The following is a 13,696-nucleotide window of genomic DNA, read 5'->3' on the forward strand; positions in this document are numbered from 1 at the left end:
CTCTTGGTGCTCTAAACAACAATATAAAATTAAATTACAGCTTATTTCCCAATCTTCATCAGAAAAATTGAGAATTCTATACCTCAATGAAATCTGAGGTCCAAACTAAAACAACCATCAACCAACTTTTTCTTAAAAACATATTAGTTGTATAAACCTACCTCACAGGTTAGGAAGTAGGTAAAATAATTTCTTTGCAGTTACCTACTCATACTAATGCAAGCAAACCACCTCACAAAAGGCAAAAGAGAAGCAAAGCAAGGAGAGACAGAGAGAGACAGAGACAAAGAGAGAGAGCAAGTGCACTGTTTCATAAGCATAAAGAATCTCAAATGACGTTTCTGTATTAAGACTCTACAAGTGATTTTACCTATTTTGGAAGGAAATAACGTCTCATCATCCAACTGGTCCTGGACCCAGGTCATCAGGTAATCAATATACTTTGGTGCAGAGCACTTAATAGGCTTCTTTATGTTGGTTCCATCTGCCCAGTGATATTCATATCTGAATTAGAAAAGACATAAAAATTCTTATATTTTTATATATATATATATACATACATACACACACACTTGCTTTAAAAGTAATCCATTTCTTCCCCAAATAATCTTAAAAGAAAAAATTTATAAGGACTGCAATGTTGTCATCTTCATATTATATTTAACTTTGGGTTTTATGATCAACTATTATTATTGGGCAGCTGCCATCATGCTAATCTTCTCTTTTCAAGACAAGGATTGCCCATCCCCTACTTGCTATTTCCACTTGACTCCCTTTCATTCAAAACCTTTGGGTGGAACAATTATATAAATGTCAGAGTAGAATGAATTATTTACTTCCCAGTTCCACATTAAATTTCATCCTAAGTCAGTAGTTGTTTTACTAAATTGAAAAGAATTCCTAACACATAAGTTAGGTCTTTTTCATCAGTTTTAAAGTATGTGTTGCTGGGTTTAGGGCTCTTAGAGGGTAATGTGGGGTACAGATGAGGAAAATGTTTCAATGAACTCTTCTGAAAATCTCTGATTTAAAGTTATACATGTCTCCAAAAATAAATCAGTACTAGCTACACAGTTAACTGCAAAGAAGTGGATAACTTTTAAGAATTCTTGCTTTAAAACATGACATTTAAAAATTCAGATGTTTCCCTAAGGAAGAAATGAAAGCTCAAAGAAATGAAAGCAATGAAACCAACGGGATATCATTTTCCATAGATAATATTGTCTACCATCTACTTGAAATTAAAGATAAATTGGTTGCTCAAAGGAATAATAAACTGGAGGAATTCCAGGTGAATTGGAAAGACCTCCAGGAATTGATGCAGAACGAAAGGAGCAGAGCCAGAAGAACACTGTCCACAGAGACTGATATACTATGGTAAAATAGAATGTAATGGACTTCTGTACCAGCAGCAATGCAATGACAAAGGACAGCTCTGAGGGATTTATGGTAAAGAATGCTACCCACATTCAGAGGAAGGACTGCAGGAGAGGAAACACAGAAGGAAAACAACTGCTTGAATGCATGGGTTGAGGTGGACATGATTGGGGATGTAGACTCGAAACTACCACACCAATGCAACTAACAACAATTTGGAAATAGGTCTTGATCAATGGCACATGTTAAAACCAGTGGAAATGTGCATCGGCCATGGGTGGGAGGAGTGCGGGGGGTGAAGGGGAAAGTAGGAGCATGAATCATGTAACCATGTTAAAAATGAATATTAATAAATGTTTAAAAAAAGAAAAAAAAAGATGAATTGGTTAGGGAATTAATCCAAGTATCCATCTTATTCTCCCAAAGGAGATTCTTGCAATCTTCAAATACACCATTCCATTTTCATAAGTTTGAGGTGAATAACACAAGAATTGCTGGTAAATTACAACCTGAAGATCTATCAAGTTCATTTTTAGTTCTTACCCCCTTCCCTTGAATCCAAAGTATAAAATGACTCTGTCTGAAGCAAGTTTGAGGAAGAAGAATTAATACAGGTATTACCTAATTAAAATGACCTGTCTAATGGCTTAATAAGGAGCAGAAGATATAAGAGAATAGACAAAGCTTACCAGAAAATGATTACCATGTTAATGAAAGTTCCTCATATGTAGAATAAGATGACTTTTAAGGTACTTCCCAAGTTCAAAAGCTATCCCCAATTCTAAGTGGTAGAAGAATGTTTTAATCCTCTGAGGGCATTGTTTGTCCTATGCACTTAAAATCAATCCTTCATTCAGAATCAGTGCCCTTTTCATGTGAAAAGCCTATCTGACTTTGGGCCTCTCCATTTTTCCACATCCCTTTTAAAAGAGACCAAAGACGATAACAGCAAAAGAAATATTTCCTAGTTTATGCACACTTTACTCCAAATGTGTTTTTTTTAAATAAGATTATATCAATGAGAGCACCACAATGCAGAGAGCACTAAGCCTGAAGGCAAAAAGACCTGAGCTAAAATCTGGTCTCAGATACTAACTGTATAAGCCTGGGCAAGTCACTTAACTGCTGTCAGCTTCAATTTCTTTATCTGTAAAATGGGGGAAATAACAGCACATAGCTCCTGGAGTTGTTGCTGGGTTCAATTAAGATAATATATGTGAAGGAAGTGCTTCACAGATTGTAAAGTTATATATAAAATGCTATCTGGTATAATTCTCATGTTTTTATATGTATTTTACAATTCATTATAACTTTCAGGTCTTTTTCTGCTATATTTATGTCTGATCAGACTCCCTCATTTTTGTCTAGATCTGATCCTTTATTCCTACTAATTATTATCTTACTTTAAAAATTAATTTTTAACTTAGACCTGCCCAAAACAAATCTACACATTAGCCATATCAAAAATGTCTGCTTCTTTCTACACCTTGGACATCATCTTTCTTGCAGGAGATGTGTAAGCACTTCATTATCAGTCCTTGGAATCAAAGTTAGTCCTGACTAATGGATATTCTTAAGATTTTTAGAAGTTGTATTTCTTTACTGTTCTCTGGTTCTGCATTTGTTCTGTAACTCTTCATATGTATAATATTCTTTGATTATGTTTATTCCCTCAATTTTTTTCCTTATCATTTTGCCAAGTCTCCTAGTTTATCTCCATTACATATGATGCTGGATTTTAGTTTTTGAAGGATATTATTTACCATATTAAGGAAAAAGAATATGCATTTTGGTTTTATGTATTTTTTAACAGAAACAAGTGCATCTGTCAAAATCTTTTTCTGAATTTATTGATGATTCTGATTGTTTTTATTTTGTTTTCTAAGATTTGTTGATTTTATCTTCTCCACTCTGACCCTGCCATCATCTCATACCTAGACTATTGCATGACCAATTCAATGATCTTTTTGTTGATGAAACTTTTTAGATATAAATTTTCCTCTACAGACCATTTTGGTTACATTGTCAAAGTTTTAGTAAGTTGCCATTTTGATGAAATTTTCTATTGTTTCTCAACCAAGTTCTTGAATCCACAAATTCTTTAGGGTTAAATTATTTAGTCTCCAATTAATCTTTAACTCTTTCTTCAAATGCCTCTTATTGAACAATTTTTATTGCACCGTGCTTTATATTCCTGTTTTTTTACATTTATTTTTTAAATTCTTGTGGATGGGCCTAATACATGATCAGTTTTTATAAAATTCATTTTTATTCCTTTATGTTCCCATTCTATAACTGCCAGAGAGCTATCATAGTTATTAACTATTCTAAAATTCTATTCAGATCTTAAACTTATCTCTTGGTTTTGGTAATTTGTAATACCATTTTGCTATGCAAAATGGAGACCAGGATGAGTGACACCCAACAGTTTTAGAATTTAGAAGCAACCCAGATGCCATGAGCCAGGGGCAAAAAGCAGTTACTGGCAGGACTACAAAAGAGAGAAACTGGAACAAAACCTCTCTCATTCCTGAGAAGGAACCTGGTGGTTGGATGGGTAGGCCAAACCAACCTACTTAGGTCATCTGCATCCTGTCCAATACATCCTCAATCACTGAACATCAACGAAGAACAACATCAAGACTCAGTCAGTCTAGTTAAGGACAAAGGTGCCTAGCCTAGCCAGAGTGCCACAGAGAGGGCAATCTCTCCAGCAGACAGTCTCGACCTGATTGCCCTTGATTGACAAACCTGATCATTAGTAGCTTATTGAAGTTTTCCCAACACCTCTTTCCTTCAACCCTGTTCCTTTCCCTGAGTGGTTAAAATTAAACCTTGAAAGTCTACTTAGGTAAAAGTCATTATTGTCCTAAGGATCAATAATCTTCTCCTTTGGTCTGAGGGAAGGGATTGCTCAAGCAAAGTCAAATCGCAGTCATCAGCGTTATCCATTAATCTATAGCTTTATCCATCAATCTAAACCTAGGATAAGCAGTCAGAGAAGCTGAGTGATCCAATTCACAGCTTCTCACTTGATCACTTATTTCTGGGCACTGTTAGGTGGGAGTTGGGTGTTTAGCTGAGCTTCAAATACTTTGTGGGACCTGGTGTTCACCTAGGCTTCCCACCTTCACTCAGCTCAAGTCCTCGTACCATCAGGCCCTATCCAGTATCACCATACCACCTATAACATAATGCATGTCTAGGCCTGAGAAGAATATATTGTTGTTTTGATATCCATTTCTTCCTGTAAATCAATTAATCATTCCTTTAAATATTCAGACACTGCTATTTTGTGACTATTAATTGATATTAATATTAAGCACTAATATTGTATATGGTGCCTTTATAAGCATAATGTAGTTTTCCTTATATCTATCTCTTTCACTCAAGTCTATTATTATCATAGTTTTGTTAGAGCACAATTACTATCCCTACTTTTCTGCATTTACCTGAAGTGTAATAGATTTTGTTCTCACTTTCTTTTTTAATTTTGTCTTAATCTGCTTTAAATGTTTCAGGTGATATAACATTTTGTTGGACTCCTAACACATTCTGCTACCCTCCTTTTTATGGGTGAGTTCATTGAGGTGGTACAGTGAATATTAAGTGCTGGACCTGAAATCAGGAAGGCCCACATTCAAGGCTTTCCTCAGACACTTAATAGTTCACCTGAAAAACAAAAATAGTATCTTTCTCCAGAGGTTATTGTAAGTATAAAATGATATAATATTCTTAAGCATTCTGAAAACTTTTAAATGTTTTCTAATTAATATTAGCTAATATTATCATTATTATTTCTTTCCATCCAATCCCTTTATTCTTTTTTCTCCTAATCCCACTGTTATAAAGAAGAAATGGGTGTTGAGACACAGGGCATGGGTGATCTATTTTTGAGGCATTGTGCTTGGGTTAGCCTTCACTTCTTATCCAGTGCCTGACTGCAAATTCTTTCTCTCCTTTTCTTTCTTTCTTTCCCTTAATGCTCAACTGGCCAAAGGTGGAGTTTGTTTTGCTTAAGATTAACCATTTCTGAATCTCTCCTCCTTCCCCTCTTCATTTCCATTTGATTCTCTCTGAGTTTAATGCATTTCTACACCAAACTCCTGATTATGCAAGAGAGTAAATTCCATCCCCTTCCTCCCTCTTTCTTCTCTAATGTATTCCTTTTCCCTTCCCTTTTTTCTCCATCATCAAAATGTTTCATAACTGCTCCCAGGCCTTCTCTTTTTTTAATCCTTTCATGCCTCTAAAAGATATTAGAATTCCAAAAGAATATTTGTTTCTTCTACTCCTAAAACAATATAGAGTAGAGCTCCTTTGAACTGCTCAAAATATATTTACTTTTCCATTTTCCTTGACTCCTGTGCTTGCATTTCAAAGTATCTACTTGATTCTGGTATCTTCATTAGGGAATACTTATAAGTCTTCTATTTTATTAAATATTTTTCCATTTGCTTCCCTGGGAAATTATTCTCAGCTTTACTAGGTAGATTATCTTGATTATAAGCCTTTGTCTTTTACCTCCCCTTTGTAATGGCAGCTCTCAGGACTTATCTGTTCTGATTGTGGCTGCTTAGGTATTTCTCTCTTTTTAGTAGCTTGTAGCATAGCATTTTTTTCTTTTGAGATGGAAACTCTGGATTTTGATTTTGTTATTTTTCTGTTAATTTTCTTTTCATGGTTTCTTTTAGGAAAAGCTTGGTAGAGTCTATTTTCACTATGCCTCCAGGTTCTAATAAAGTCTGGACAGTTTTCATCCTTGATCTAAGGTTTTTGATGAGTCTTAGATCCTGCTTTCCAGATCACTATTTTCAATAAAACATAGCTTACCTTTTCTGATCTTTTAGTCTTGATTTTGTTCTAGTATCTCTTTCTTATTCATGTCTCATAGTCCCTGATCTTTCTAATATAATCTCATTTTCAAGATGTTGATTAACTTGAGTAAGAAGGTCTTTCACCTCCTCCAGGACCAAGTATGTATTTTCCTTCCAATTCTTTTCTTTTCAAGCTCTTAATTCCATTTTCTTTCTTTCCTCTATAGTGGTCATTTCATTCAAATGAACATTCTTTTAGCTTTTACTTCATTTCTTTCAGAAATTCCAGTAGAGTTCATGGCAAATCGGATTTTTCTTTGAAGGTCTGCATATATATATATATATATATATATATATATATATATATATATATAGTGGAATTAAGTCTTTTCTGGGTTTGTGTCTTACATGTTCCTGGTTCAATAATATCTTCTTATGATTGCTACTCATTTTTCCCAACCTTACATCCTGAATTAGAACTTTGTGTAAAAGCCAGGCTCTGGGCTTCTGGAATAAACAATAGGACTTTCTATGTTTGGTACTGATCTATGTTACCTGGGGGTCTGGATAATGAGCACTGTGTTCTTCAAGGACTTCAGCACTGACTAAGCTGACACTGATTGATTATCGGGGGAGGGGGGGAGAGTCCTACTTGGGATAGTTTGATCCAAGGCATGATCAGATCACTGCCAAGGTGACACAGCTACAGGCTCTATGCTTCTATAGCTTCCAGGTTCCTTTCTCTCTGCCCCCATCATACAGCATCAGGCACTAGGCTTCTCTGGCTCTGAGAAAGTCCTTATACTGGAAAATTTCCTGGTATTGTGTTCCTGGGCCAGACTTTTCTGGCTATGCCCCTCCCTTAGTGGTTGCAGGCATTTGGCTGTGCCATTATATAGCCCTGGACTAGCAAAATCCACTTATTTTATTTTTCCTTGGATTTCTTGATTCTTCACATAGTGCTTTTAAAAAGAAATCCTTGGGGAATTATTGTAAGGGAGTTAAGCTATTCTGTTTCCTCTTATTCTTCCATTTTGAAAAGTATCTGCATTGTCCTAGTAACAATAGACTATTGGTCTTCTACTCATCTCATAGGCTAGGGAAGTGATGCTTTATAAAAGCATGCCCTCCATTCTTTATCTGATGCTGTGTTAAATAATATTGGCTTAAAGAGTCTTGAGATGTCATTTATTCTCTTTTAGTAGGTGTTGATGCTAAGTAATTAATATCTATCCACTGGTTTTGATCATTTAAGCTCGCAGAGTAGTAACTTAACAGCAAATCATATGTACTGTCAGAAGTGAATTTCTCTCTTTCCAGTGTTGCTTTTTTTTTGATGTTGTCTCTCAGTGAACTGGAGGTCATATATCACTGAGTAAATTCAAGTATAGACAAGCCTCAGAAAAAGGAAGTTAAAGAACTAGAGACAGGAAACAATGATTCCACAGGCACTGGCCCCTCTGGGTGGACCAGGCAAATTAAGAAACTATGATTGGTTCCTGAGATGTGACATGTAAGAGTTAGTAGGTGGAGAAAAGAGCTTAAAAGTTCAGACCAGGAGGAAGTAGAGGTCTTGCATGTGATGAAGCAGAGTGGACCCCCTGGTGGAGTATAGCTAGAGGCCCAAAATAGCAACAATAGATTAGAAAGGTTAAGTACCTCTCTCCTACTTTTTCCTCTCTTTACTACTACTACTACTACTACTACTACTACTACTACTACTACTACTACTACTACTACTACTACTACTACTACTACTAGTACTACTAGTACTACTAGTACTACTAGTACTACTACTAGTACTACTACTACTACTACTACTACTACTACTACTACTACTACTACTTTTGATTTAATAAAGTTATTAAGCTACAACCAGACTCATAATTTTAAATATTACAGTACCAAGCTAGATGGAAAAGTCAAAAACCAAGTTCCTTCTAGCATTTAAGGTCAATCTAACAGAAGAAGGGAAAAGTACCTCTGTTGTGAAAATACTTTAGAAGGGATTACCAATGAAAGGAGGAGGAGAAGAAGATAAAAATAACCCATATATATGTTCATGTGCACACACACATGAACAGGCATAAAAACATGACTTCCCAATTAAATGAGGTTCTTGGGAGTCTAATTCTCTTGAAGCAGCAGATGCTTTTTTTAATTTTCAAAATGCATGACCAAAAAAACTCTAATATGTTATTTAAATGGAAAGCAGATGTGTTTTCAAAGATAAACTGAAGAAGACTCAAACATCCACAAACAGTGCTGATAAGACTAATATTAGAAAGCTGACCCACCCAATATCTCATACAAAATGGTCTTGTTCTCAAGATAAGAGTCAATTGGCAATTACTCTCTCTCTCTAGGCAATCTGCTATTAAAAGAACTTTTCAAAAGACTACACCTAAATGAAGTATTATCCAAGCCAACAACCTCTTTGCCTGATAACAAAAATTTAAATTTTGAATTATTAAAACATCTAAATTTAGAATGATCACTGCATTTTTCTGCTCTTTATCATGCAGAGTTGAGAAAGCATAGAACATGAGACCAAAGAAGATATGAGGAAAGAGAAATAGCTTAGTAATCCTACTGAGAAGGCAAAGTAACTTAAAGAAGCTGCCAAAAATGACCTAACCTGGTTCAAGAAGTCTTGGAAGGCATGGATTTTAGATGTCCTAAAACTAAGGTTTCCATGTCCACCCAGACATCTTTGATAAAAAAAAAGTTTAAAGTGGGAAGCGAAATATCCTGGCTCTATAAAGCAAAAGCAATTGATAAAATAAATCATATCTTATCTTCATGAAGTGGTTCTATAAAACTGGAACAAAATGCCTAGTAAACAATTCCAGAATCTTCATATAATCAGGAGACTGAGTCAGTCAATACTAGAAAAGGTATTTTTATAGATCATTAAGGAGCAAAGGTGCAGAGCTGGAAGACACCTCAGGAGTCATGCCTCATTTTGCAAATAATTAAATTGAGATATAGATTTTAAACAACTTGCCCAAGACAACACAGGAAGTATACTATTGGCAGAGATTTGAACATGTCTCATGTCTCACAATTTCAAGTATAATGGGGAAAACCAGGGAAGGTGCCTTAAATATTACTTGTAGGCTCACTGGGGTGTATAGGAGACAGGAAGGGAGAATGCGTGAGACTTTATAAGTCTGGGAACCAGATTTAACTACAAGGGAAAGACCACTGACTGAAATGACATTTAAGCCTGACCAACTGTCACTCAGCCCCACCCAGCCTGGAATAAATACAGATTAATACATATACACAATGAGGATCTAAAATTACTAAAAACACACAGGGAATCAGTTTAATAATAATATGAGAGGATTGGAAAGGGGGTTAGGTGAACTATGGCTAACAACCCAGGACTGGAGTCAAAAAAAGTAAGATCCCTAGCCAACCTGGCTTCTGCCAGGCTTTGACAGCTTGGCTAAGGACCTGGGGAAGAGGGCTTGAACTTGGGATCTCACAGCTCTTCCAGGGATGTTACAGGATGCCAGGAACCAAATCCTCCAGAACTGATGTAGCCAGGTAGGGATTGAAGTCTGCAAGCCATCCACCAGATCATAGGCCACTTCCCTACTCGGTGCTGTCTTGCAGGATTGATGTCCTCTGCTTTCAATCTTCACCACTCTCCAAGATCCCAGGGAATCAGGGTGCAACTCCACTAGCTCTAAGGTCTCCCAGGGTCAGTTACAGCTTGTCCCAACCACCATGGAGTCCTCAGAGAGAGAGCAAACCACTTCCTGCTTCCCCATTCCATGTGGAATTCTCCAGCCCTTCCTGCTAAGTCTCCTACATAATAACTAAATAACAATCTTCCTCACAACACAAGTTAAGACTCTTCTCTCCCATTTTCCCTCAACATCAAGGACAATATGCTAATTCTCTAGTACCATTACCAACCCTCATAGTTCCCCATCTATACCTGGTATACTACAAAAAAGACAGAAGAGCTTACTACAATATAATTCATATGTGAGGACTAAAAAGGAGTAATGAAAAGAGGAAGAAGCAGGGAAATTTTGAAACACATAAATATTTTGTTGACTTCTTTTAAAGAATCCAAAGGAATCCCACTATTATTTAAGCAAAAAGATTAACACTAGCCAAAAGTATCTGGGCTAATTAACCTCATGTATTTTCAGGAAGCAGAGTATCTGACTCAATCCAACATTTATTTAAGCACAATGCAAAGTACTTCAAGAGGCCCACAGAACAAAAAGATAACTATGAAACAGCCCCTGAACCCTCAAGGAGTACACTGCATTGAGAGAACATTAAAATAACCTGCAATAGATTCTATTTTACTCTCAGGTTTTCCTGATTGTCTGAAATATTTCTGCAAATCTCCTGGGGGGAAAAATCATGAATCACATTCATATATTTCAAGTCACAAAGTATTCCATAATTTAATTAGAATGAAAAATCTTGTTCTAACCCCATAAAATGAAATTTTTCTCTGGCCTACCAGTGGTCTACTTATATAGACTTCCTCTAAGTCCTAAGGTTTCATATCCAAAATAAAAAAAAAATATATATATATAGTGCTATATGAAGCAATCGCTGCCCCCCCAAATGGATTTAGCAGAGTGTCATTTCCTACCAAAGACCTGATTCTGAGGTCACTATGCCAGCAATGGCACCACACCCCATGAATACTCCATCAAATTAGTCTTTTCTCTTCTACTAGACTGATACTCAGAGAACTGTAGAGAATGAAATGAGATTCTAACTTTCTAATAGCCAGAATGACCCACAGATCTTCTTATACAACAGGCTAATTTAACACTTCCTGCCTTGGAGCTCAGACATCTCCAGCTCATCCCATTCTCAGAACTGTCATAAAGGGTAGCACTTAAGTTTTGCCTGGAGGTTGGAAGTCTGGCCAAAGACAGCTACTTAACTACAAAATAATAACTGACAAAGTAATGAATGATCCAAGACACTGCAAAAATATTCCTATGTACGTTGATTAGCTTATTTAGAAGATATAGTTTTGCAGTAGGAATTATGGTCTTCATTAAGTCCAAATCTGGTAAATAAAATCAGCTGAATCAAGGCAAAAAAAGAATGCAAAATTAAAATGCAACATGACTGATTTTCTTGTGTGGCTTAGAAAATGCCTCTACTTTCCATTTCAAAAGAGAAATCCCCAAGCCCTATGAGTTATGGCAGGATCCATAAGTCAAGCCTTTCCCCTTTTTTCTTTTCCTTTTTGTAAAGATGCTTTATTTTACCAATTACATGAAACAATTTTCCATGTGAGTTTTCTGAAATTATATGATCTAATGTATTAATGTCCCAATTTTGCCACATCTCCAATATTTATCACTATACTGTCATAATGGCCAATCTAATAGGTGTGAAGTGGTACTTCAGAATTGTTTTAATTTGCATTTCTCTAATCAAGACAGATTTAGAACATTTTTTCATATGATTAATGATAGCTTTGATTTCTTCATCTGAAAATGGCTTGCTCATATCCTTTGATCATTTGCCAATTGGGGAATGCCTTGGATCCTTATAAATTTGACCTAGTTCTTTATATATTTGAGAAATGAGATCTTTATCAGAGAAATTTGTTGTAAAATTTTTTTCCTAGTTTGTTGTTTCCCTTCTAATCTTGGTTACACTGGTTCTGTTTGTACAAACCCTTTTTAATATAGTCAAAATTATTCACTTTATATCTTATAATTCTCTCTCGTTTGGTCATAAATTCTTCCCTTTTCCATAGATCTGAGAGGTAAGTTATTCTATGTTCCCCCAATTTACTTATGGTATCACCATTTACGTCTAAATCATATACCCATTTTGACTGTACCTTGGTATAGGGTGTAGGTATACTGATCTATACCTAGTTTCTGCCATAATGTTTTCCAGTTTTCCCAAAAGCTTTTGTTAAACAGTGAGTTCTTATCCCAAATGGTATAGCCTCCATATTTTTAAAAGAGAGTTTTAAATGAGCTTCAGGAAGGAATAGTAAAACTATATATATATATATGTGTATATATATATATATATATATATATATGTGGGGGACCTCAACCTTCCCCTTTCCTTAGAAAGAAATAAAAGTGTCCCTAGTGTTTAATACACAGTAGTCACTTAAATGCTTGCTGATTCATCACTTGTGTCCCACTCTAATCCTGTCCACTTTGGCTTCCCCTGTGCCTTTTGGAATTTCTCTTACACTCTAAACAAACTCCTCTTGATCCTATAGCTCTCTCTCACACTCCCTTTTAAATGTTAGCCCTCTCTGAACTGCACTGCATCTCCAGCTGTCCTTAAGCAGGTGTGTAGTGGTAAATGTTTAACCACCAGAATTCAGAGACAAAGAAAAAAGATGCACACAACACACTTTTAAATTTAATTGGCATTAAAATATTTTCTCCATTACTTTAAGACTAGATGCCAACATAAATATTTTTCATAAAAGATACATAAATATAAAATAAAATAAATTTTAAAAATTAAAAATAAATTAAACAATACATTTATATAAATAAGATAATAAATAAATAAAACAATAAATAAAGCCCTCAATAGACCCTGTAAAAAAAACAGTTCAAACTACTGTCCCATCTTTCTTGCCTTCTCAGCCAAACTCCTGGAAAAAAAGTCAACATTTACTATACCTTTACTTCTCTTTTCACTTGCTCATCAACCCATTGTGATCTGGCTTTTACCTAATTGTTCTCTTCAAAGTTTTACCACAATGTCTTAATTAGCAAATCTCTCTGCAACATCTGATCCTGGTGATCCCCCTTTTCCTCCTGAGATTTTAATGAAATAATTTTCTTCTGATTTGTCTCCCACCTGACTACTGCTCTTTCTCAGGCTCCTCAGCCATATTATGCTTCTAATTGTGGGTATCCCCCAAGATTCTGCCCAAGGTCACTTCTACTCTTTCTAGCAGTGCTCTCTCTCAGTGACTTCCTCAGCCTCCATGGGTCTCATCTCTACATGGATGACTTACGGCTACACATCCACCCTCCCATTCTCTCCCTTGAGCTTCAGGTCTGAGTTCCTAATTAATTGTCCATTGTCCATTCCAAATTGGATGTCTTTTTTTTTAAAACCCTTGTACTTCGGTGTATTGTCTCATAGGTGGAAGACTGGTAAGGGTGGGCAATGGGGGTCAAGTGACTTGCCCAGGGACACACAGCTGGGAAGTGGCTGAGGCCGCGTTTGAACCTAGGACCTCCTGTCTCTAGGCCTGACTCTCACTCCACTTAGCTACCCAGCTGCCCCCTCAAATTGGATGTCTTGAATCTTCAATTCAGCATCTTCCCTCTCCCTCTTCCTTATTTGCATCAAAGGCACCATCATACTTCCAGCAGCTCAGCTTCTGAACCTCAGCATCCTCTCTTCCTCACTCCCTTGCTCCTGACACACCCAAACAGTTAACTAAATTTATCCTTCAAATATGGCTCACATCTGACTCCTCTGCACTCACATAGCTGCTCCTTTAGTCA

General features: G+C 36.1%; 1 protein-coding gene across 1 annotated transcript in view; it reads right to left on the reverse strand.

Moving 5' to 3' along the window:
* MOB1B (MOB kinase activator 1B) overlaps positions 1-13,696 on the reverse strand; it is a 93,968-nt gene that overhangs the window by 14,668 nt on the left and 65,604 nt on the right. The window contains exon 4 of the mRNA XM_044681371.1: positions 371-504. Within this exon, the coding sequence (XP_044537306.1) occupies positions 371-504 (134 nt within the window). The remainder of the gene's footprint in view (positions 1-370; positions 505-13,696) is intronic.

Source organism: Gracilinanus agilis, chromosome 6 (genome assembly GCF_016433145.1).
Source record: "Gracilinanus agilis isolate LMUSP501 chromosome 6, AgileGrace, whole genome shotgun sequence".
Lineage (NCBI taxonomy): Eukaryota > Metazoa > Chordata > Mammalia > Didelphimorphia > Didelphidae > Gracilinanus > Gracilinanus agilis.